At 46.9% G+C, this 24,712-nt stretch overlaps 1 protein-coding gene across 1 annotated transcript; it reads left to right on the top strand.

Moving 5' to 3' along the window:
• The first annotated feature begins 11,965 nt into the window (after positions 1 to 11,965).
• ZIC3 (Zic family member 3) lies at positions 11,966 to 16,433 on the top strand. Its single transcript, XM_005301037.4, has 3 exons — positions 11,966 to 13,380; positions 14,499 to 14,662; positions 15,405 to 16,433. Exons 1-3 carry the CDS (start codon positions 11,976 to 11,978, stop codon positions 15,585 to 15,587), a joined length of 1,752 nt encoding a protein of 583 aa, XP_005301094.2. The 5' UTR covers positions 11,966 to 11,975; the 3' UTR covers positions 15,588 to 16,433.
• Positions 16,434 to 24,712: the final 8,279 nt, after the last annotated feature.

The following is a 24,712-nucleotide window of genomic DNA, read 5'->3' as shown; positions in this document are numbered from 1 at the left end:
AATAGCCAGGCAAATTGTTCGCAACTCCAGCGTTTGGGGAGCTCGGTACCGTCACTATGCCCTCAGCATTCAGAGCCCTTAAAGTGATAGTAAAAATGCATCTAAACATGCTGCGGTGTATATATAAAAGCACAGCGGGATGAGCTGCTCTCCAGAAAGGGGCTCGGTGATTGGATAGGGCTTGGCGTGATTGACAAGAGCTTAGTTTGGTAAAGAGAAGACACGCAAGCTTTCACAGCGGGATTTCTTTTCTAAAATATATCACACTCGCCTTTGAAAAGCGCCGCACACTCTAAAGGAAATAAGGTTTCACGGGCTTGCTTTCTAGTGCGCTGACATTTCTTTAAAACACAACTCAGATCAAAAAAAGAAATAAAATGTGTTCCAAACACAATGTTTTAATTAGTTTATTCTGTGCGTTTTGCTTTTATCTGGTGTCTATATCAGGGAGCCCCACCCTTTAATTAAAACAACGGCCTGCCTGTACAACAGCGCAGACAAATGCTTAACTTCCCCCTTTGTAGCTCCGAGCAAATGCAATTTACTGCAACTCGCAGAGGCATTTTGAAAATAAACCTGGACGCCTTTACAGCTAGACGGGAGTGGGCGAAGGGATCGGGAGAGGGCTGCTGAAAACTTAAGGGGAGAAGTGAGATTACATGTGAAATTCTGCTAGTATCAATATTAACTTCCACAACATCTACAGGACAACGGGAGAATATGTTGTGAAGCTCCTACAAAGGGAGCTTACATGGAACAAAGACATATAATTGTCTTGATCTGGGATCTACATTTGAAATGTTACTTTTTTTTTTTTTAGTGGCAAATGGCATTCAAGCAAAGTTTAAATGCGCCCCGGTATCTCCCAACTGGGCAATCACTTTCCCCGTGTTTGCTTGTTTGTGTCCCTTACAGTGATAACGTCCATTCTGTTCGGAAACAGGTTTCTCATTGCACAACTGACACTTTGAAAAAATGTCCCAATATGAATTGAATCCGCTCGGTGAAAAACACACTGGTTGAATAGTGGCTTAATTCTAGCCATAGAAGCAGGTTAGGTATTCTGCCTTACTTCTCTGAACCCGAGATAAAGCTACACTGAAATAATTGGATTTGTTTTCTAGCTGAGGCATTCCTGCTTTTCCTGCTAGTATACCTGCAAAAACCAGCCAACCAACCAACCAACCAACCAAACAAACAAACAAACAAAAAAAGACCTAAAACTTTATCCTGACAACTTCTAATGCCTTTTGCAACCGACATTTGTTGATCTCTAGTCTGAGGCAACGACATGGTGATTCTAAACGAAAGACAACTGATTTGATTTATTCGTGCGATTATAAAAATGTAATATACCACACATTATAGCAGAACAAAGGGCGGGTTATTGAAATGCTGGTAAATGAATTGGCTAGTTTGCTGTAATATAAATATAGATACGGTCCATCAAATGAAAGTCAGATTCTGAGTTGTCTTGACATAAATATTTCCGTTTTAAATACAGTGCTGACGGGCAATTAATGATAACCCCGCTGGACTGATTAGTTTGTGTAAGTAAAAATAAACAGGTCTACAGAAATTCACAAATAAATGCAGCGATCGTAGTAAACCTTGAGCTTTTCTTACTCAGTTTACTAGAAGGAAAATATGATGTTTTGCTAATCTTTTGCCCTCCCCAGTTGGTTCTATTTTGAATTTTTGAAGAATAAATACAGGCGCTTTGAAAATAATATTTTCAATTGAAAGTGGTTCACTAATTCAATTAAACAGTAGGCAAAATGCAGAGGGAGCGAGGGACATTTCACTGAAAGTAATTCATCTTCCTTAGTAAACTAGGAAGATTGCTTTCAAACTACATTTGCTTCTGTCAATATAAAATTAAGTAATTGCGTCTATCTTTCATGGACGTTGTTCCTGGCCTTAGCCCTTTGTTACTTAACACATATATATTGAAAAAGACGTTATATCACCAATGAATATCTAATAGGTCTCCATTCTACCGTACGGGCAAATCAGACGAGTTCGCTGAAAATACAGCCAGATATCTGAATAGTTCAAACACTAAATAGCTCATTTGGTAGCAATAATAAAACCGTTATTTCAGGCATTCACAATAATATTATAGGGTTTCCCAGGCTTGCTCGAATTATCACGGATGTGATTACTCCTAATCACAAACGATAAATAGAAGCAAACTGACATTCAGTAACAACCTGCTCCACACAAACACGGAACCTTTTATTTATCACGTCTTTTCTGTCTCTTTTAACCCCTGTGGTTGAAAACTTTCCTTAGCTCTCGAGTCTGATTAACTCACGAGGGATGGCTTTTGGAGCACATGCCTGGCAATTAAGACGTAGTCTGAATTATAATCTGATTTCACTCCGTATTGCCATTCAGAAATATCTTTGCAAAGGAATAAAGGGGTAAAAATAAATCCCAGATCAACATAAAGCCCTAGACACAGAAACCCAAACGGCAAAATATGAAGAAACCGTTTCAAATCTATCAGGAAAGGCTACAAATAGAGCAGAAGAAAAGGCTTAATTCTCCTCATATAATTTGGAAAAAAATCTAAATGTATCCTTTAAGTGTCACTGAATATTGAAGCAACACATCCGGAGTGACTAAGGCATGTAACCGAGAAAACTGAATACATTAAAACGATACTTCTGTGATTTTTTTGTAAGACCTTAAAATATTCAACACGTTGTTTAAAAATGTCTCCCGTGACATTAGAAACTCATTCGTTTCCTTAGGGGGTGCTAAATTATTTTGCTGGTACTTGAGAGCTAGTGAGATGGGGGGAAACCATCTAGTTCAACCCAGTTCTTTGGGGAAACAACGCGAAAACAAACAGGAACGGAGTAATAAGGTGTCATGTTATGTCAAATACTCGGTGTTAACGTAAATCTGCCTCCGTGCTCCAAACCCACACGCCCCACAAGTTTCCTGGGCTGGCAGCATTGCCTGCAGGAATGGAGACCAGCAACTGGAGGGAGGGCTGGAGGGGCAGGCACAGGGCTGCGGGGTTCCTGCCCTGCAGGAGGGAAGGACACAGCGAGCTCCGGAGAGGGCATGGCTCCCAAAGGAGAAGGGCTGGGTCCCCATCCATCCTGCTCTGGGTCCCCTCTCTGCAGCTGCTGGCGAGGGGATCAGGTGGGAGGGCAGGCACCAGACACCACCTGCCCCGGGGCCCTAAGCTGCCCAGAGCACATCACTTCCGGATGTGGGGAGCCCCAGCCCCACCGCACGGTGTGTAAAAACAATGCCCCCCCACGTCCCGGAGCTGTCACCAAGGGGGGGCCCAGTCCCGGCCCTGGGCAGGCGGAGCGCCGGGCGAATGGTTGCTTTGCAGCAGCGTCCTCCGAGCACCTGTCCGGGGCCAGGAGCCTGCGGTTAAATAAACAGCTTCCCGGGGGGGGGAGGCGGATCCCGCCCGGCTTGGGGAGCGGGCCGGAAGCCTCTGGTCGGATGCAGGCTGATTGCCGAGCTACCAGCCACAGGCCTGCAGCACGGACCCCTCTGCCCGGGCTGGCCCATGGCTCAGCGCTGGTTCAGCGTTCACCCACTGGGCCTGGCCAGGCATTCCTCTTGCCGCTTCTCTTTCATGTCAGGGTCCCTCGCCTTTAACCTGCCCCTGCCCTGTGCTCCCGGAGTCAGCTCCATCCCTCGGCTTCTCCCATTGCCAGCCTGCCTGGTCCTGCGGCACTAGGCTCCCATTGCCCTGACATTGGAAAAGCAAATCGGGTTCTCTGGAGTGTCCCCGCCAGGAGAAACTCCGGGAGCCCCCCTCACACAACGGGGTCTTCCGGGAGGCTTAGGGACTGGGCCCAGCTTCCGGGGTCTGCGCAGAGCCCTCATAAAGCTGGGCAGGCCTTTACACCTGTGCCCGCAGAAGGGGCTCTGCCCTTTGCACGTGAGTCACCCCCAGATCCGAGACAAATACCCCCCCCCCCCAGTTGCCTTAGGCAATGGACTGCTGCTGTCCATATGCAATTCGCTGGGAGCAGGATCGGGCCCTACTCAATAAAGGCTGGGAACCTCTCTTGTAAATCGTTTCGGCTGGTTTGGGGCCGGGGTGAGCCCTCCGGCCCCTCGTGGTACCCCGCGGGATGGGACACAGGTCAGCAGGGAGCGAGACTTTAGAACGGGGGGGTGTGACACTGACATTTACACCTGTTGGTATGAACGAGAACGTCTGGGCGGGCGGAGAGAACAGGGGAGACATTGCAGGGGCCACTCACTCCTCCCCGCCGGGTGGGGCCCGAGCCTGCCAAACGGCTATCTGCTTCCTGCCTTCTAGCGAAAAAGGAAGAGAGGGAGGACATCACGGTTTGGCTAAGGCCGGTAAAGCTAGTGTGGTGTCGGGCAGGATCAGAGGGCTGCCTGGGGATTTCTTTCTTCTTTTTTTTTTTTTGGTATTGAACGTAAGTTCCCAAATTCCTGATGCGTTTATTTCCCCCTTTCTCCATTGTAACGTGCTCTGCTTGTTTTCGGTCTAGTATTTTCTCGTTCTTGGCAAATTCTAGGTTTTTTCCCCCCCTGGTAGTCTTTAGATTCCGAAGGGCCAGTGTGTGAGAGCTATTCTAAGAGAGGTGTGTGTGTGTGTGTGTGTGTGTGTGAGAGAGAGAGAGCTATTCTAAGAGAGGGTGTGTGTGTGTGTGTGTGTGTGTGTGTGTGTGTGTGTGAGCTATTCTAAGAGGGGGTGTGTGGGGGTGTGTGGGGGTATGTGTGTGTGTGAGTGAGTGAGAGAGAGAGAGAGAGAGAGATGGTAAGGGGCTGGGGTACGGGGGGGGATATATCCTATTTGAAAGGTCAGAGAATAATAGACCAAGAGGCTGCACTTGTCCAACGCAGTTGCTCAGTGCCACCATCCCAGGCCCGGGTGGCTCCAGTCAAGTCCAGAGCGAGACCCCGATTGCGAGGGTAACCTGGGAGCTTCAGAAGACGGGGCGAGCTGGCAAGCCCCCAGGCGTGACTCTGAAAGTCTGGGGTCCCGGGCCCAGCCGGGGTACAATTTGCTCTGCTCTGGAGCTCCCCCTAGTGCCAGGCTGCGCTCCCGTGCTCGCCAGTCGCTGGGGTATTGCCGGGCTGTTGCTCAACCCCGGCTATCGGTTTGGACGGCGGCATTGGCATGCGCCGAGTCCCGTGGGGCCTGCGGACGGGTTTGGGCCGCGGCCACCACCACCCAAACCTCAGCCCTTCTCCTGTTTCCTGGACCAGCCAGCGCCAGCGACTTCGCCGCTCCTGCTGCAGCCGGCTGGGCCGGGCGCTTGCACGAGGCGCTGGCTCGCCTGTCTTAGCACCGAGCCCGGCGAACTGGGCTGCACGGGCTCTGATGGGCTGGCCTGGGGGGCAGGAAATGTGCAGCTCCCCCAGTTCAGAAACACGGGCTCGCGCTGTGCCAAAAACGTGACACACGCGCCTGCAAACTCCGCGGTGATTTTCAGCCCCTCTCGCCACCCTTTCGTAGTAGCACGGCTGGCTGGCTGGACTTCCCAGTTCTGCCCGAGTCAAACAGGGAAGCGGCCGCAGTACATCCCAGGGAGACCAGAGCGGGGATGCTGTTCACTATTAGCCCAAATCTGAAGTCTCCACCTTAAATCTCCCCTGCAAAGCTCCCGCCAAGGAGCACAGACTTTGCTACGAGAGGGGGAGAATCTGGAGTTTCAGGGAAGCGATCGTTCTTGGTTTCATTCCGGGATCGGGGGAGGTGACTTCCAGGAACACAATAAATAACCGGATCGGTACAATATTTGGCGTGACTCAAAAAGGGGGGCCAATAAAAGTGGCTATTTATTCGGCACGTCGTTATTACCCCCTTTGCTCCACTCTCCCCTATCGCCTCTTCCCTCCCCGTCCTCCGCACACAGGCTCAGCCCGGTCTCCCCGGTTCAGATCTCCGGGGTGGGGCCCGGTACCCACCCTGCTCCGAGGCCAGCTTGCTTTTAGCCAGCGGTTTTGTTGCTGATGAAAGCAGTCGAGCCGAGCCGAGCCCAGTGCGGGAAGTGAGTTCGGGGCAAGCCAGGAGCGGAGCTGTTCTGTGGGCAGGCTGGGGACTGGGGACTCGCCAGTTCACATGCCTTCCAGCCGTTTGGTGGCTTCGGTTGCCCCTCAGGGCTCAGTCACGCAGAAAGGGTCAATAAAGTGTGTGTCCCCCGCAAAAGGAGAAAGACAATAAAGCCACCCTCCAGGTCACAGGTCACCTCGTCACTGATTGAGATATTCGCAACTTTTTCCCCCTTCTACTTCTGAAAAGCTAAAGTTAGCCTGGGCGGGGGAGGAGGGAGCCGGAGCCTGAAAAGGAGACGGGCTTTTGATTCCGGCAACTAGCAAAAGGCATCTTAAACTAAGCAAAACAGTCCTTGATTTAGTAAACCTCGCACAGCTGTCATGGCACGCAGGAGCTGCAAACTTTCCCCCCACTTGCCCCTGCAAACTCCTTGCAGAGTGAAAGAGACCTGATTTCCTTCCCCGGGGTAGGCATCTTTGATGTAATAGTCCCTTCTTTAAAACAAATCATTCATGCCAGCAGTTAGTCGGCGAAGAGTGCAGGCTAAGCAAGTAGCCAGAATGCAGAAGTAACTTTTTTTTTTCATTCATATTCTGAAAAGCGAAACGCTAGCATGCATGTATGTTGTACTAACTGCATTGCCTGGAAGTAAGTAAGAGAGAGAGAGAGAGAGAGAGAGAGAGAGAGAGAGAGAGAGAGAGAGAGAGTGTAAAACAACATAATCGGGGGTGGCGGTGGAAATGGGTATTCATTAAAAAAATGACTCCGTTGAATCCCAAATGCCTCTGTCTCAAATAATAATAACACGCCGGTTGTACTCTAAAAATAATCAAGAAAAGGGGTAGATGGAAAAGCAAAATATTTATAGCTAATAGTGTGGGGCTTTTAGGACAAATCTAGACGTGATTTTTTAAATCGATGCGGTACACGTAGAATTAAGGCACTGGCAGTGATCCGAAGGGGGGGAGGGATGCTGTTGTTTTTTTGCTGTCCCCTTATAAATGGATGTGGGCTCCCCAGATGGGAAAGTTCCTAAAGTCAGAGACGTAATGCACACATAACACTAAGCTGTCTGAATCAACCGCTTAGAGGTTTTTAATTTGCATTTTTACACACACACGTATAAGGAAGATGCGAATCCACAGAGGGCACCACATCTTGCAGAACGGAGTGACTATGGTGGGCCCGAACAACTTTGTATTCAGAAATTAATTACCGTCTCCATGTTATGGTCCCCTGGCATATTCCACCGTAAGCACAAATACGGTAAATGCGTCCACCTCACATTTAGTGGTGTTTTGCCTCTGTAGCTAGGAGAGAGAAACTGCGCTCCAAGGTTCTCTGACTGTCTGCCATGAATTGTTTGTGCTTTGGAAAGAGAAGAACCCTTTGTTTTATCTATGCATTTATTTTAGTATTAAGAATAATTGAAAAACGCCCCTCAGTTTTTGCAACCCAGCAGAACCATCAGTTATTTTAACCTGGTTTTTGTTCCTGCCTGGATTAAAACAGAACCTAAACTTCGCCCAGAAGCCAAATACAGGAAAAGATATTGCAGTCAAACAAGAATTCCGCTCCTTTTATTTACAGTATTTCCCTGATATTCTTCCAAATCATCACTCTGGCAGTTTCGCGAGCTCTGTGTGCTTATTGGAGATATTTGCTTACCTTTTATTGCTTTTGATTATCTAGGATCTAGCATACAATTCATCCCATGCATTTGTTACATTTAATTCATTCATTACGGTACGCGGAGAGAGCGGGCGAGGTCCTACACATTGCTATTTTTTATAAACACAGCTCATGTTTTTCACCCCCATTTTCGATACATTAAAGTGTTTCTTTCTGCCTCTCTCTGCACTTTGATTTTCTGAACCCCTTTCTTTGTCGAAGTTCAGACCTGTTTACTTCAGCCGGTATCTCTGAAGTTCAAATGTACATGTGATTACCCCTCGACTGATTGACAGTTACAATGAAAATGTCTCATTCGCTTCTGGTTTGCATTTAATTACACTGGAATTGCAATATGGTTATGGCAAAAGAAAAACTACATTCCTTTCCGCTTATTAGTGAGATCCATTTGTCTATGATACACTGACTTGTAAAAGGAATTTAGCGCTCATAAAATATTTGCCTTTCTATCTGGGCTGCAGTTTGAAAACAAAAACTCTTTATACGGCCATCAAAAAACTTCCCGTACAACCCAGCTATTCGCTTTTCAGCAGGCACAGAGCAGATGGGAGATCAATACAGAAATTTCACCTGGAAAGCCCCATAGATACATTATCTTTAATGGGAAAGAAATGACTTTGGGAAATGTGCCTCTTGTCTGACATTTCTGTGGGGAGTATCTAGGGCCCAGTCTCGCAGTTTTCACTCTGGCAATAGGACCAGAGACTTGCCTGGGAGTTTTGCTGGAGGAAGGGCGGTAAAATGAGATTTACAGTCAAGAAAACGCCCTTTTTTGTCAGTTTCACGCACACACAAATGATCCTGGCTCTGATGTGCGTTGTAAAGCGAGGGGAGCGGTTTGTCCGAGGGTAGGAGGGTTTCGCAAAGGCCCTGGGCACAGCAAATGGCTTCTTCACTCTATAACCCCCCTCCCTCTTTGGCTAACCAAAGAATCCCGTATTGAAATGAAGCAGGAAGGGAAGGTGCTTGCTGCCTGAAAAGGTCTTTCGGGTTTTGTGGGTGTCCAATTCCAAACCCAATCCAGATTTTAAAATAAAACAAACTAAAAAAGAAGCAAATTGCACAAGTATGCGTTTGACGTAAAACTGGAAGAGGGATCTCCGCCTACTCTATCCAGGCAGACTAAAACCGCCGGACGACGATTCAGCAACGCTATATAATTTTTTTGCATGTTTTATATTTAATGGATTTAAAGGTGAGAGATGTTTGACCTCTCTGTCTCTGCGAAATAAACACAAGGAATCTTGGACTGGTTATATACTGCACTGAATCAAAACCAAGATGTAGTGAACTTGGGGGGGACAGGGGACCCAGTCATGTTGGTTTAGAATGATGCAAAAAGGAAAAACAGAGGAGAATGCACTTTCCTATTTCATGAATGCAATTACTGTTTAGTTTCCTAATTCAAAATAAAAACAAGCACCTCTACAATCTTTTATATACAAACATTATTCCACACACACGCACAGACCCGGCAGAGTAGACCTGGTAAACGTATAAAACAAAGATTTATAGGCTAATTTATGTAGCCTGATCCACAAGTAGACTCCAGTATGTCAGTGCTGCTAATGTTGCCTTCTGCTACCCAATAAAGTCGTTTCAGGAATGGCGAATCGGAGCTCGTTTAAAGCTACGGTTTCTTTTCCCGCTCGGGTTGCTTCTCTTGAGAAAAAGTGGTGCTTTTACCACTAAAGAGCAAATATTTTTATATGCAAAACCTCCCTCACCCACCCTAGCTTTTTCTGTGTAAATCCAAGTTTGCTTCCCTCCTTCTCCACCGTGTTGAAAGATTCCCGAAAAAAACCCTTGGCTGTCTGGCAAAAGGGACTAGACTCTGAACTTCACTTTCTTTGCTGAGTTATTTATTTAATGAATGTTAAGCGGCCAGCAAGCCGCTCACATCCGGATAAATTTTCTCATGCACCCTTTCAGAGCACCTGGGTCAAAAGAGAAACCAACAAACAAACAACAAATCCCCTCCGATGACAGAGATCGCCTTGGGTTTGCGTTTTGAGCCGCAGAGCGCCTGGAAGTTGCTTTACATCATATTCAGGCTAAAGACAATGAACAGAACTACACGTGAGGCCTTCTGCAAAAGCAAAGGTCATTCGCCCTCGGTTGCCCCAGGTCGGGAACTTCACAGGCATTTCTCTACCCAACACTCGGTTGATGATCTAATTGAATTATGCCTTTTTGTTACAGAGACAACACAACACGTGCTGGAGGTAATTAATTATCCGATCTGGGCCCTTGCTAGGCCGACACACAGACCAGGTACAGCACTTGGAAAGCCCGCTTTGGTTTGCAGTGTGCAATAAAACACGGAAAGGGGAGAGTTAGACAAACTTGAGCGACACTGCAGTGATGTCGGAGTCCCGGGGCACGGGATATGGACCATCAGAAAACAGCGAGCAGGTTACTGCTTTGGGCCTGAGTTTAGCACACTTCCTTTCACCCCCCCACCGCATCAGAGTCCTCAAGCATATTCTCAGATATACACACACACCACACCGAACAAAGAACAACCACTGCCTAGTCTCCTAGCTTTGAAATCCTGCCTTGTTCATTTTATTTCCTAACACTCATTCTCAGAGTTTAATTTGCCCCGTTTAGGCAAATTCCTCCCTGTTGTTGTCTGTGTGAGAGTGTTTGTGTGTGTGAAACAAAACCCGAAGCAAACGGTCCCCTCCGAGCCAGAACCCCGTCTCTCCTCCCTCCAAATCTGCATTAAATCTACTATTTTTCTATTGCAAGAGGGGTTGATTGTTTGTTTGTTTTTTTTCTAGATGCAATAATCTAAGACAGAAGTGACTCACCTTCCAACTTTGGGAATGTTCTTGATGGATGTGGAGTGTGAATTTTGATTGGTTTGATGGGAGATGGTGTTACTACTGAGGGAGATTTTATATCGGTGGTTTTTTTTTTCAAACCCTAAAATAAAGAATGTGAAGTCTTTCCTGGGGCTGATTGGGGGGAAGGATGTGAAAGGGCTGCAGTTATAAAGCGCTGCTTGAAGCAGTCTCTCAATGCGTCTCTGAACTTGATCAGATTTTATGTTTCCTGCAGAGAGACGGCGGCAATCCTGTGAGACTAGCTCAATAGACAGACTTTGGGGCTCAGCAAATCTCAGGATATTACAATTACAGCCATCTTTCTTTCTGCCTTTTATTCCCACTCTTGCTCCCCATAGTTCTTTGCAAATGCTTTCCAGAACAGAAAATGAGCGGATTTATGGGGCTGTCTGCAGCTGATAATTATTTCAAGGCAGAACGTTGCAACTGCGAAATAATAATACAATCCATCAATAAACAAATACAATAAAATCAACCCAAAAAGGCACCTTTGATTGAGACTTTGGTCCACGTCTCTAGAGCAATTTATAGAGTGATAAAAGCGAATAATTTACGCTATTCGTGGAGCTAAAACTCACGGCATTTAAGCTTGGGAACATGAGGGGTTTATGCCCTTTATCTTGTTCAGCCCCAGATTTGAAATAATCTCTAGTTTTTTTTTTATTTCCTTCATCTTCTTGTGGGGAAAAAGAAACGGCGTGTGGCGGCTAAAATAAGCAAGGCCCACCCAATGTTGCACCTAAATATCATCGCTTTAAAGGCTGGTCGATCCCCCCCCCCCGGGAAAAGAAACCACGCGAACGTTTGGCGAGCAGCTCTGATTTATGCCGCCTTAATTTTTATTCGTTTTTAAATCTTTTCTTTTTAATAGCAGGGAAGATTTACGACTTCCAATCAAGGTGCCGTTTTCCAGCAGATGGATCTCACAAGCGAAGGGCTACAGCCGCGAAAGGCGGGTATCCCGTGGCTCGCTGTGTCTTTTGATCTCTCCTTGGGCCCGTTAGCGGCTCCCCAGGTTTTTTTGTTTTGTTTTATTTGTTTCTTTAAAAAACAACAACAGCCGGGAGGATTTAAAACCCGGGTGGACGCAGCCGGGGAGGACCGATGGGGAGCGGGCGCTGGGGGGGAATATTGCCTGGAAGGACATCGAGCTGGAGGAGGAGAAAGGGAGGCCAGCCCGGGATGGGGGAGAAGCCGGGAGGGACCGAGCCCAGGACCCGTTTGATGCGCTCCCGGCCCCAGCCGCTCCCGCGCGCCCCCGGAGCAGGGCAAGTAAACAAAACATGTGGGCTCGCGGGCACCCTTTAACCTCACCTGCGAGTCACTAAACCCGCGCGGGCCAATCAGCGCGCCGGGCCGGGCCGCGAGCTGCCAGCCTCCATGTGCCACTCTGCCACTCACGCGCGGCGCGGCCAATGGGCTGGCCGGGCGGGGGTCAGGTGACGCCTTGGCAGCCGGCTCCCCATTGGCTGGGCGCGGGCTGCCTCCCGAGTTGGTTTATGTGCGGGGAGTGCGCGGTTGAGTGTAGCAGTCCAAGGACACTGCCGGGTGGGAGCGGAGGGGCCGGACTCGGAGCCGGGGAGCCGGGCTGGGGTGCGCTGCCCGGGGCTGGGCCGGGAGGGGGGGCGGGGGCGCGGCGCTTGGCAGCCCCCAGCCGGGCGCGCGTGGGGTTGTGTCTCGCCCGCCCGCCCGCGGTGCATGAACTCGTCCCCCCGCGCCTGGCCCATTGTTTTGGGGGGACCCTCCCTCGGGCGCCCGCCCGCCCGCCCTCCCCCATGACCATGCTGCTGGACGGCGGCCCGCAGTTCCCCGCCCTGGGAGTCGGGGGCTTCGGGGCCCCTCGCCACCACGAGGGGCCCGGCCGCGACCCCGCCGCCGCCGCCGCCGGGATGGGGCTGAGCCCCTTCGGGGACGCCTCGCACGCGGCGGCCTTTAAGCTCAGCCCGGCCGCCCACGAGCTCTCGTCCGGCCAGAGCTCGGCGTTCACCCCGCAGGGCTCGGGCTATGCCAACGCGCTGGGGCACCACCACCACCACCATCACCACCACCACGCCGGCCAGGTGCCCGCCTACGGGGGCGCGACTGCCGCCTTCAACTCCACGCGGGACTTTCTCTTCCGCCAGCGGGGCTCCGGCCTGGGGGAGCCCGCCTCCGGCGGCGCCCAGCACGGCATCTTCGGCGGCTCCCCCGGCAGCCTGCACGGGCCGCCGGGCATCGCGGAGAGCCCGGGCTACCTGCTCTTCCCGGGGCTGCACGAGCAGAGCTCCAGCCACCCCTCCCCCGGCGGGCACGTGGAGAACGGGCAGATGCACCTGGGGCTGCGGGGGGATCTCTTCGGCCGGCCGGACCCTTACCGGGCCGTCTCCAGCCCCCGCACGGACCCGTACGCCGGCGCCCAGTTCCACAACTACAACCCCATGAACATGAATATGGGCATGAACGTGGCGGCCCATCACCACCACGGCCCGGGGGCTTTCTTCCGCTACATGCGCCAGCCCATCAAGCAAGAGCTGTCCTGCAAGTGGGTCGAGGAGAGCCAGATCAACCGCCCCAAAAAGAGCTGCGACCGGACATTCAGCACCATGCACGAACTGGTCACCCATGTGACGATGGAGCATGTCGGGGGGCCTGAGCAGAACAACCACATCTGCTACTGGGAGGAGTGTCCGAGGGAAGGCAAGTCCTTCAAGGCGAAATACAAACTGGTGAACCACATTCGGGTTCACACGGGGGAAAAGCCATTCCCTTGCCCGTTCCCAGGCTGCGGGAAAATCTTTGCCAGGTCCGAGAATCTGAAGATCCACAAAAGGACGCACACAGGTAAGGAGGGGGACGAAAAACGGGGTGCATGAATTATGAAACGGTGGGAATGAAAGAAACCCCCTCAAATCCAAATGCTCCCCTCATCGATCCCACCGCGCCAGACCGAAAAGCGGGAGTGGGAATAAAATGCTACTTTCCCCAGTTCGGAGCTAAGTTACATTTTGTTCGCGGTTCTTTAAAACTTCGCACTCTGTGAGTTCGGGCAGTTTAACATCCGCATGTTCCACGCGCTTGTAAATTTCAGTCCAAGAAGAGCAATTACCTATTTCTTTATAGCCTCGCTAGACAGAAGATTTCGTCCGATTTTTGTTGGCTCGGTTTGGGGGTTTATACGAGGCAAAGAGAAATTGTTTTGTGTGGATTGCTTTACATACGATTTAGCTGTCTGCATACATTCGGTTAAGGAAACCATACAAATGCTAATTCCATCTAATTTTCGGTTACTTCCGTTCTTTTTTAGTCTTGATTGGCACATCTCCTAATTAAATCAGTGATACTTTTGTCAAAGTATTTTTATTTGGAGCTCTGTCTTCAATTCAGATCTCCACAGAAGTGAAGTAAAACTAGAAAAGGCAGGAAACCCACACATTTTCCTTCTTGTTGAGCACATCTTGTAAAACTGTCTGTTGCTCCAGAATTTATCTAGATCCGCCCCCCTCGCCCGATTCTAACATCAAGTACTGGTAGTCTGCCTTTAACACTTCGCTTAGCACAACCGTTGCATTTGAAAGAGGCAAATTAAAAGTAACAAAGGACGGATTGAATTTAACTGTAACGTAACAAATCCTATTGTCTGATCCTTTTTTTGTGTGTATGTGTGTGTGCATACTACCTCCACCGAGGTGTTTGAAGGGTAAAGCTTGGGAAAGGAGGGTTGAAGGGAAATAAAACTTAAATAATTAAGGGAAAAAGAAATAAAAGTGTCGATGCTTGGTGTATTTCCATGGAAGGAAAACGGTTTGTGAGACTACGGGCGAAAGCCAAGAGAGTGTCTGTCTTCCACTCGGCATCAAATTAATTGTTTTAAGCGAGTTGCCAACGTGATCGATCCGCTAGCGGGAATCAAAGTGAACCTTTCCTCTGTAGCGTCCTTTAACCCTTTCTGAATTTTGCAGGTGAAAAACCTTTTAAGTGTGAATTTGAAGGCTGTGATAGACGTTTTGCGAACAGTAGTGACAGAAAGAAGCACATGCATGTTCACACTTCAGACAAGCCTTATATCTGTAAAGTGTGTGACAAGTCTTACACCCACCCCAGCTCTCTTAGGAAACACATGAAGGTAATTAACTCTTGATCGCTTTACTGTTACTAAATATCATCTCGGAGCCTGTTTTTCCTCCCTGTTAGCCTACGTTTGAACGAGGATCGATGCTGCTTTAGGATGGCACAATTCACCCATTCTGAAAGATTTATGTTACAGCATTTTACATTCGTCTCCGATTGATACAAATTATCAGCAGAACTGTGTATTTTCGCCCTTATCTCACGGTTCAGGCTGTAATTGATAGCTAGGCCCTTTCAGTAATAACAGTCGTTTGGGTAAATTGCATTATTTATTTTCTTGTTCCCCAGACCGGATAGAAAAAAAATGTTATACAGTTCTTCAGTGAGTGACATGTAGCTACTAACGATTACTGGCCAAGAAATTATTGGCATGTTTTTAAAACGTTGACATCAACAGCCCACGCTGAACATATTTAAACGATCTGTCCAAGTCAATACCTGGCATCTCCACAATCACAATCTGAGAACTAGCTGGCATAAATGGTGGGAAAAAATCTTTGCAGATTGTCAGTAACGAAGGGGGAGGGAGAAAACTTGCTTTAAAATGTACAGTATCACAGCTGCATGGATAAGTTTTCCATTCCCCGAATAATTTATGATTTGTTGTCTGTATTATCACGTAGGAAGTGTAAATATTTACCTTACCTGCGCTCTTTGTAGTGTTGGAACTCTGCTATTTTGACCGAGTATTATCAGTGTGACATTATATTTATCATGTTTTACCTGTTCATTTTTAGGTTCATGAATCGCAAGGGTCAGATTCCTCCCCAGCGGCCAGTTCAGGTTATGAATCGTCCACTCCGCCCGCTCTAAGTTCTGCAAACAGTAAAGACTCTACTAAAAGTCCGCCATCAGCAGTTCAAAGTAACACAAGCCACAACCCCGGACTTCCACCCAATTTTAACGAATGGTACGTCTAAGGACAAACCAAGCAACCTAACTATAGACTGGACCAAATGAATTCAAAGGAAAACTGAAAATCAATCACACGGAAATGGAGTTTTCAGGCAAACAACCGTACAGGGCTACATCCAGTTCATTGCAATTATCCAGGAAAGGGTTTTTAATTTTTTTGCAAGCTCCAGACGCTGGACTAGCTATGTCCTTTTCTCAGGATTGGATTTTTTTTGTTTGGTTTTGGCATTTGCAGTAATTTCTTTGATTTTTTTTCTCTTCCCTCTTCCAATCGCCTCCCCTTCTCCCTTCATTTGAACACTGTTTTTTATTTTTTTTATTGTCTTTTTTTTTTTTTTGGCTTTTTCTTCCTTCGGTGGGATGCTGACATGAGGATGAAAATTCTCCTTCGCCTTAGTGGTGATTGTTTAAACTCACATTCTTAAACCGTGCCAAAGTCCTGTTATGTCTTGAACCTCTCTCTCTCTCTTTCTTTCTCTCTCACTCTCTCTCTCTCTCTCTCTCTCAAAGCATTATACTTGTGAATGTATTCTCGTCTGATGGGTTCGTCCAGTATTTTTTCAAGATGAGGCTGTGGTGTTATTCTACCCAGATTGTGACCGTTTAGTAAAACAGTTGCCTTTTTGTAATAACTTTTTTTGTAAATACATATCCATGATGCCATATTTATCGTTTGTAATTTAATTATTGATACGAAGTGCCGGGAACTGAACAATATTTATGGGGGGGAAAGTGTTTTCTAACAAAACAAAACAAAAAACCAACAAAAAACAAACAAAAAAATTACAAAAGTCTGTACAGTTTTTGGTTATAACTGCTTTAGCATTAAAAGTTTATTGTTTTTGAAAGAACACAATCGAATAGTTTTTGAACCACTGTCTTGTATTTCCTTATTGCTTTGTCAACTACTTTCCACCCAGCCCTGGCAGAGGAACCACATATCAAGGTGTTTGTATCTCATCCCCATTCTTGATAGGAATTGTTTTCCCTATTGCAGGCTAGCAATCTACAGTGTTTCCTTCAATAGGGGAATGAGGGTCGTTGTTGTTTTTCCTTGTCCCCGCCCCCACATCTCTTTGGTTTGTTTTCACCTCGAGCTTCATATGTGTGTTACTGCACTTTCTGCGAGTGAATCAAATATTACTGATCTGTCCTGTGAGTGACCATGACATGTCTCTATCTTGCACTTCAAAGAAGAAGAGCTGCATTTAGGCCTCCCAGTGCTGCATATTTAACATCCGAAGGTAAATGCAATGAGTTTTATCTTTGTGTGGGGCTCCTTTTTACTTTATGCAGAAAGGCATGCATGTGTCTCCATAGATGGATGGATAGATATACACACCCATCTCTCTCTATCTCTGTATCTATATATATGCTTTTAAGAGGTTTAGCATGAATCTGAAACAGCTGGGGGGTGAGTAAAACAGCCAGTTCCATGTGTTTACTTCAGATTAAAGTAAGTGCTTCTTAAAAGAATTACAGTTTATCCGAGTTACAGAAAGGGGGAAAAATTGATTTGTTTTGCTGTATATAACCCAATACACAGTTATCAACATTATTCTATATAGCCAATCATATGATGACTTCAGTAGTTTTTTAGAAACACTATAGAAATTCCTTGGCAAATATATTTTTCAAACCTAATGAGTTGTAGAGAGATGCTGATGAATTGTTTCCATTAAAATCAGTAACATATGAAATACAATTTTTATTTTGTAATAAAACTCTAACCTGGATTTTAATTTTCTTTGGCCAAAGGAACATCCTAACCGAGCATATACACAATTCTAGAAAACTAATATCTGTTGGTTGGTAATTAAACGTTTTAAAAAATAACCAATATTTAGGAAGATTTATCAGTTTTCACTTTATACGTGGAATTTAGGATTGTATGTTTTTATATTTAATTTTTGGTTTTTAATTTTAGGTTAGCAATGAAGGCAGAGTGTGAACAGGGACTGTATTTAAGAAATGAATAGGAAATAAAAGCCAGGAAATGGGGAAAAGATTGAGGAATTTTAGAGATAAATGTTAACTTGATAAATTACTAGTGAAAAACAAAAACCGAAACAATTTCTCCTCCCTCCACACTTCCCCCTCCAAAATATTTAAGATTTTTCATCTGTATCAGATGATCTCGGTTGATGTGAACAATTAATTCTTAAAATATATGCACAGACTGGAGTGGACTGCTGTTTCCAATTGCATTTGGACCATCCTGTGCTTTGGCTAACTTTCTCAAAGTTAAAATACAGCCCCACTTATTTTTAATTAATAAAAACAATTAAAGATGCCATCTTCCCAGAAGTTTTGGGATTGGGAATTAAAAATAGATTGTATTTTGTCTTCCTAAGCTTGTGATTAAAAGTAATATCTTAGCTACAGGATTTAACAATATATGATGTGCTATTGACAGCACCACTTCTGTGTCCACACATAGAATGGAAGGCAGCATTTGAAGGTGTACACAGTTCAGCTAGAGAAAGCAATTTACTCTGTAAACTGTTAGCATTTCCCCCCTAGCTCTAAGGATGTGAGTAATTTGATGGGAGCTCTGCTGCACCTTTCATGTCTGGGGGAAACCCAGACAGACCCATCTTGAACTTGACACTGGGAAGGGCTGGACTGAGAATACTGTTTGTTTACTTCTTGCTTTAGGATTTCTTTTATTTTATGCAACTTAGATCAAATCCACAAATCGTTTAAAAAAAAAAAAGAGGAAAAGTTGATCGGAAATAACCTGAGACCACGCAGACTGATAACAATCTCTTTGACATGATGACTGCACTTCCACAATGAGGACTAGTTTGCCACTTTCTACAATTCTCTTTCCCGGGTCCTAATTTTTCCACTTGAAAGAATTAGCTTTGATTTTAAAAAATGTATTTCGATTTCTTTTATGCAGCTAAATATTTCTTTTGCTATATACAGAGCAGACTTGAACTCCAAGGCAATGGATTTGAAACCCTGTACGACTAAAGTTATCAACTTTACCCTGAAGCAAATAGCCCTGTGGCACGCTGCAAAATAAAGAAAAAGCACAAGGTGAGGCGTTTTGTATTGGAATATACTACGAATAAAATAAGAAATAAATGCAATAGATTTTCGCAGTGTAAAAACATGGCTGAAAATGGTTACATTTTCGGAACCTTTCCCGGTTATGTTCATGTCACACGAGACAATCCAGGTTCATTTTTAAAATGTTTTCTTAATAGAAAGCGAAGGAGTTTTGCGTGTTCACCGTCCTGATACTGCACTTGTCAAAGCAATCTATCCCCGCAGATCGGTTCGGGCTAACTGAGATGTGCAGCCATCAGATTTCGGAATAACTTTTGAAGCGTTAAGGAGACGCGGCAGGGTCGCTCGCCCGGGCTGCAGGCTGGATGTCCGACGTTGCCAATCTTTTAAATGCTGTCAGACGCTTTTTGTGGCAGCTCCGGTAGCCTCCCCAATGCTTGCTAAGCTCGCCCTTCCCCGTCTTCCGAGCCCACGAGCTTGAGCCGGGCTCGCTTTGGGAGGGAAGGACTCCGAGCGCCGGGGCGTGCGGGGCTGGAAAGGCAGGTGCGGCCGCGCGGGAACATGCCAACAAGTGGAGGGGCAGGAAAGCCCCCCCCCCCCCAGTGCGGTGTGTTTGTTGGGGCGCTAAGTCGCTGCCCCCCAAAAGAAAGGGGGGATCGCAAGGGGGCGGCGCTATCGCTAAATCCGTGGGAGAAGGAACCGGCCCGGCCCGGAGGATCCCCTGGCGGGGGGGCTCCAGGGGCTCGCCCCCTGGAGAAGTTTCCTGGCCCGGCCGGGGTTGCAGGCTCGGGGACTCCAGCCCCGCTGACCCGCCCCCTGGCTGGAGCGCAGCCCCCAGGGCGGGCAGCCTGGATCGGCTCCGATTTTGATTTACACCGAGAGTCACGCACCAAAGCCCCCGTTTATTTATAGCCGGGGCTTAACCCTGGCCCGATGGGACCGGCCCTTCCGCACGCGAGGCACCGCCCGGGGGGGCTGCAACCTCTCTTCCCCGCCCCATTAGTGTGTGTGTGTGTGTGGGGGGGCGCTCCGGCTTGGGAGCCGTCGGCTGGGGGGGGGGGCTGTCTGGGGGAGGGGCGCACGGTTGTAGCGAGCAAGGACTGGCAGCAGCAGCGTCCCCCCCCAACCCAGCCGGGGGGGAGGGGACGTGGGGCGCAGCAGTCCCCGCTGCGGGGTGGGTCTCCTGGCGCCGCCCGGAGGGGACCGGGACCGGCCCCTCCTCCCTTCCCCTTCCCCATCCCCATCCCCATCCCCCGCCGCTTCCCTTTCAAGCCGCTTTGAAAGAGCCGGCGACCCTCTGCTCCTTCCCCGGGGCCGCCCGCGCAAGCGCTGTGCAAAGGGGGAGCCGCATGGACCTGCTCCCGGGGGTGTCTGCGGGCCGCCCCCCTAAAACAGCCGCACCAGCGGGGTGAAGAAAGTGGAACGGGGGGGGGGGGAAGTGGAGCTCCCCCCCCCATTGCCCTGGTATTGGGTGCAGGGAAGCCTGAGCCTTCTCCATGTGCTTGGGGCAGGCAGGCCCACCCCTCCTTAGCCTGCTGCCTGGTCCCCGGGGGTAGCTGCAAAGGGGTCCCTCTCCAGCCAAGCCGGGCACAAGCCGGGCTGGCAACACTCCTGGTTTTTATCCTGCGCTACGGACTGGGGTATTTTCCCCCTCTTCCAAGCCCCAGCTCCCGGTGCAGAGATTGTCAGCGCTCATTAAACAAGAGCGAGTTGCTAGCCCCCCTGCTTGCAGAGGAAAGGCTGGCAGGGGAAGTGAGTGCACCCTCCTGGGCTGGCTCACAAACCAAGCAGGCAAAAGGAAAAGAGCCTCACATTTCCCTTTTATTTAAAAAAAAATCCCGATTTTGTTTAAGGAAATGGGATGATTTTGGGAAGGGCTGACTCACGGTTGCCCAATGCTTGGGGTTGTGTCCATTCTGCTCAGCGGAGCAGGCCTTGACCACACCCCGAGTCCCAGTCACTTCCCTGGGTTTGCATGGCCAGTGCAACATTTTTTTTGCTGGTCTGTAGATGGGGAGGGGTTAAAAAGATGTCTCCTGTATTGCTGGTGCCATGTTAGTTCAGCTTTCAATGTATCATAATTAATAATGGATCTAGGATGACCAGACAGCAAGTGTGAAAAATCGGCCGGGGTGGGGGGTAATAGGAGCCTATATAAGAAAAAGACCCAAAAATCGGGACTGTCCCTATAAAATCGGGACATCTGGTCACCCTAAATGGATCTGCATTTTTTTATCCAAGTGCATTAACCAAGCAGAGTCCCGGCATTGACCAAAAAAGGGCCACAGCCTATTTCAGGCTGACGGCTCCAATGAAGTCACTGACACTGGACTTATTTGCAAGAGTGGTTAAGCTTAGCAGGATTTTACCCAAACTATACAGACCCCAGGAAGTTTTTTAAAAGCAGTAACAAGGTTTCATTGCATAATAAAGAACTTAAGCAAAAGCAGCTGACCGGCCCATCCCCATTCCTTTTCTGCCATGCTTTATGACCCATGAATAGTCTGGCTCCTTTGCGGGTCTGATTGTTTTTGCATATTTGCATACTTTAGGTGCAAGCTTATGGAAATCATATTTTGTTTAAAGGTTTGTGTACGCTTTAAGTGGCTTGTGGTTGCAGGCATGTGAACAAGTTGTGCGCCAGTGCCTTAGTACTACTACCCCATTAATTAAGTTCCTATAGTAACTATTTTGGCTATAAATCTCTCTTGTTTCTGGAGCTGAGTGCTGTCCTATTTTGCACATTCCCAGCCTTCTTTTTGATAATGTGTTTCTAATCTAAAAACACTGCATATTGGCTAGTGCTCTTTAGACTAGACTGACTCTCCCAACTGTGCGGATGAACGGCCCCAACACAAATGCTGTTACTATGGTCAATCTAATTAGGTGCGGAAATGTCTCTGCAGAGATATATTACTGTTTTAGGAGAGGAACAGTTCAGGAGATAGATAGTGTTACATTTTCTGCAGAAAAATAGTCTTAAAACTGTGCGGTCTGTAAAAACAAATAATTAGATTCAGACTGGCTAATCTGCACATCAGTTGAAATAAGACACTTGTTTAACCTTGATACAACATTAGCATTGGTGAAAAATATAGGCTGTCTCCTGCAAATGCATACCCGTGTGAACCTTTACTTATTCATGTAGTCAAAGCCAATGAGAATACTCACAAGAGATTGGGACCTATTTTATGCAGATTTGGCTCCAGAAGCTAGGGCTGATGAAGGCTATCTGCTCTCCATGCTCTGTGACATCAGTGGAAGCTCAGTGTGCAGCGTTTTGGGATGTGAGTGGTCCAAGGAAGGAGCAGATATATTTTAATTGTGGGATGCTGAGTTTGATGCTCAGCAAACAAGGTATTCTGCTACTTAGATAGTTTAAGTACATACGTGCGGCTTGGTTCCATCAGTTTGCAATCAAGGAAAGTTTAATAAAAAAGAAGCATTTAGCTGAGCCCTTTTGTTTTGGCAGCTTGTTCAGTAGCATCAGCTTTTGAATTGCCAAAACGAGGCTGTGTAATGAGCTACGCGTGAAGCTGGCCATGTGTGAAGTTGGACAAGTTCCTTTTTGTAGGGCCTGATCACGTAACTGTCATTAAAATCTCAGGGTTTACTCCTTTGCAAAGACAAAGGCTCTACATCCTGAGTAACAAGAAGAGACACATACCTATCTGGCTGTGAGGGAAGTTAAGGACGGTGCGAGGCAGGCTTTAATGGCCCAGAAACCCTTAGGATAAATGTGGGTGGTTGTACTGTGTATACATTACTTCCCATGTCTTTGGACACTTTCAGGAGAGCAGAGGCTCCCGGTTTGAATCTGCAGTAACTCCAGAGATACAAAATGGCTGTTATGCAGCCATTTTGGATACTTAACACGTAGATAAGGGCCCTGACCCAAAGACCACTGAAGACCATGGTAATCTTTTCATTGACTTCAATGGGCTTTGGATCAGGCCCTCACTGCATTTGATTCCTGACACACCCTGCTTCCAGTGTGTCTTTTTCTGTTACACGGGCTGCAGCTGGTATGGCAGGAGCAGGAAGGTGAACCAGTCCTCGACAGCCCAGTGTACTATGTGGAATAAACACTGTTCCATTGGGTAGCCTACTTGCCGAGAGCCTTATCCTGCCAGGCGTTCTCAACTCCTGTTCGTTTCAATGGGAGTTGCGGGAGCTCATCATGTTGCAGGATCAGCAATGGGTGTGCTGCTCTGTGTATCCCAGTGCAGGACACGGCTCCTTGCTGGTAGTATTGTGTCAGTAACTATATCAGGGATGGTCTAGACAGTATTTGGTCCTGCCATGCGGGCAGGGGACTGGACTCGATGACCTCTCGAGGTCCCTTCCAGTCCTAGAATCTCTGAATCTATGAATAAACCCTCAATACTTGGGTTCACCTAGCTTAAGGGCTGTGTGCATTTTTAGGCTACAAAAATTGTTTGCAATACATATATATATAAATTGCCAGAGCTGGCGATGTTATAATGGTATTTAGAGATATTTTGTATTTTTGATCTCTGGCTATACATTTATTTTAAAATGAATCCCACAAGAGGATTCTATTATTTGCTCAACGTTATCAATTGATATATGATAAGTAATCAACATGATGCAAAATAAAATAAAAGTCACAATGTGTCATCTGTTCCTCCCTGTTCCCTCTCCCCCCCATCCCCCGCCTTCATGTTTACTCCCAGTCTTGCAAGTGGTCCATGCAGGGAACTCTCAGTGACATCAGTGAGACCAAGGCTTAGCTCAGTGTCATTTGGTGTTTCAAGCTGGACACCAGAAAAACAAGCCAAACAAATGAGGGTTAAGGTCTTGATCCAGCATCCACTTGACTCAGTGGAAACCGTTCCATTTATTTCAGTGGGCCCAAGCTGTCGAGATAACTTCTGCAAACACTAGTTACTATGAATATCCTAATTTCTATGCAGTTTTAATTTATTAAACGTACCATACTCTACTGTAGAGTCCATGTGATGCTGTCTTTAATCAGGGTGACATTGCAATGAAGTCTGCATCTATTATAGTCCCAATTTCAGACTAAGGCTACATCTACACTACAGGGGGGAGTCGATTTAAGATACGCAAATTCAGCTATGTGAATAGCGTAACTGAATTCGACGTATCGCAGCCGACTTACCCTGCTGTGAGGACGGTGGCAAAATCGACCTCTGCGGCTTCCTGTCGACGGCGCTTACTCCCACCTCCGCTGGTGGAGTAAGAGCGTCGATTCGGGGATCGATTGTCACGTCCCAACGGGACGCGATAAATCGATCCCCGAGAGGTCGATTTCTACCCGCCGATTCAGGCGGGTAGTGTAGACCTAGCCTAAAGCTACTTGATCAACTTTTAAAAACACTGTTAAGGGACTAGAACAACTGTAATACTAAAGTGACTCTGAGCTTATCATGTTAATTTATTTTACTTAAAGTTAAAAGAAAATATATATAGTAAAGAGAACACTTTATTGAAAGCTTACCAGCACTTGACTTTTTGTTATTGGTATCATATTTCTAGGTTTCATTGTTTTATAGTAGAGTAATAAATATATACCTCCAGATTGACAATACTTTGTCATGGTGTAAGAATTAAGCCATCACAAATGTCCTGTACAAAGTTAAGAGTCACAGATGCATCAGTGAAGCATTTATTGGTTCTGACAATGTTTTCTTTCCTGTAATTTTCTGCTCTTAATCTTGGCCAATCTTTTACATAAAAGCTAATTGTCAGTGCCACAAACTGATGAAATAGCATTCTGCAAAAAAAATTGATGCAAAGAAGGGACATTCAAGAAATACTGCATTTCATAAACACAATCGCTAGAGCATTAGGAGAGCAAACCTGGTTTTATGAACATAGTTATGAATATTTAAACATGCAAAATGAAAATGTTAGTAAATGTCTGGTTTCCATTATCTTTCAATGAATATTTTCAATTCCTGAAAACATTAATAGCTGTGGGCACCATACCATTACACCACAAAAAATGACTTATGTGTAATATGAAAATGTATTAAAATGCACAAGTGTCTCTACTGTCTTCTAAACTGAAGTGTTCTTGGAGTGAAAACGGAACCTTTTTGCATCTGTCAGCAACTTTGTTGTT

The sequence above is a fragment of the Chrysemys picta genome, chromosome 9, assembly GCF_011386835.1.
Source record: "Chrysemys picta bellii isolate R12L10 chromosome 9, ASM1138683v2, whole genome shotgun sequence".
NCBI lineage: Eukaryota > Metazoa > Chordata > Testudines > Emydidae > Chrysemys > Chrysemys picta.
Note: the sequence above shows the minus strand (reverse complement) of the source record. Positions and strands in the feature narration are given on the sequence as shown.

Bases quoted from the DNA above. Each gene is read 5' to 3' on its own strand.
- ZIC3 (XM_005301037.4), top strand. From the start codon at position 11,976: ATGGGCTGGCCGGGCGGGGGTCAGGTGACGCCTTGGCAGCCGGCTCCC. The intron at 13,381-14,498 runs GTAAGGAGGGGG...TGAATTTTGCAG, and splicing joins CCACAAAAGGACGCACACAG to GTGAAAAACCTTTTAAGTGT. The intron at 14,663-15,404 runs GTAATTAACTCT...GTTCATTTTTAG, and splicing joins CTCTTAGGAAACACATGAAG to GTTCATGAATCGCAAGGGTC.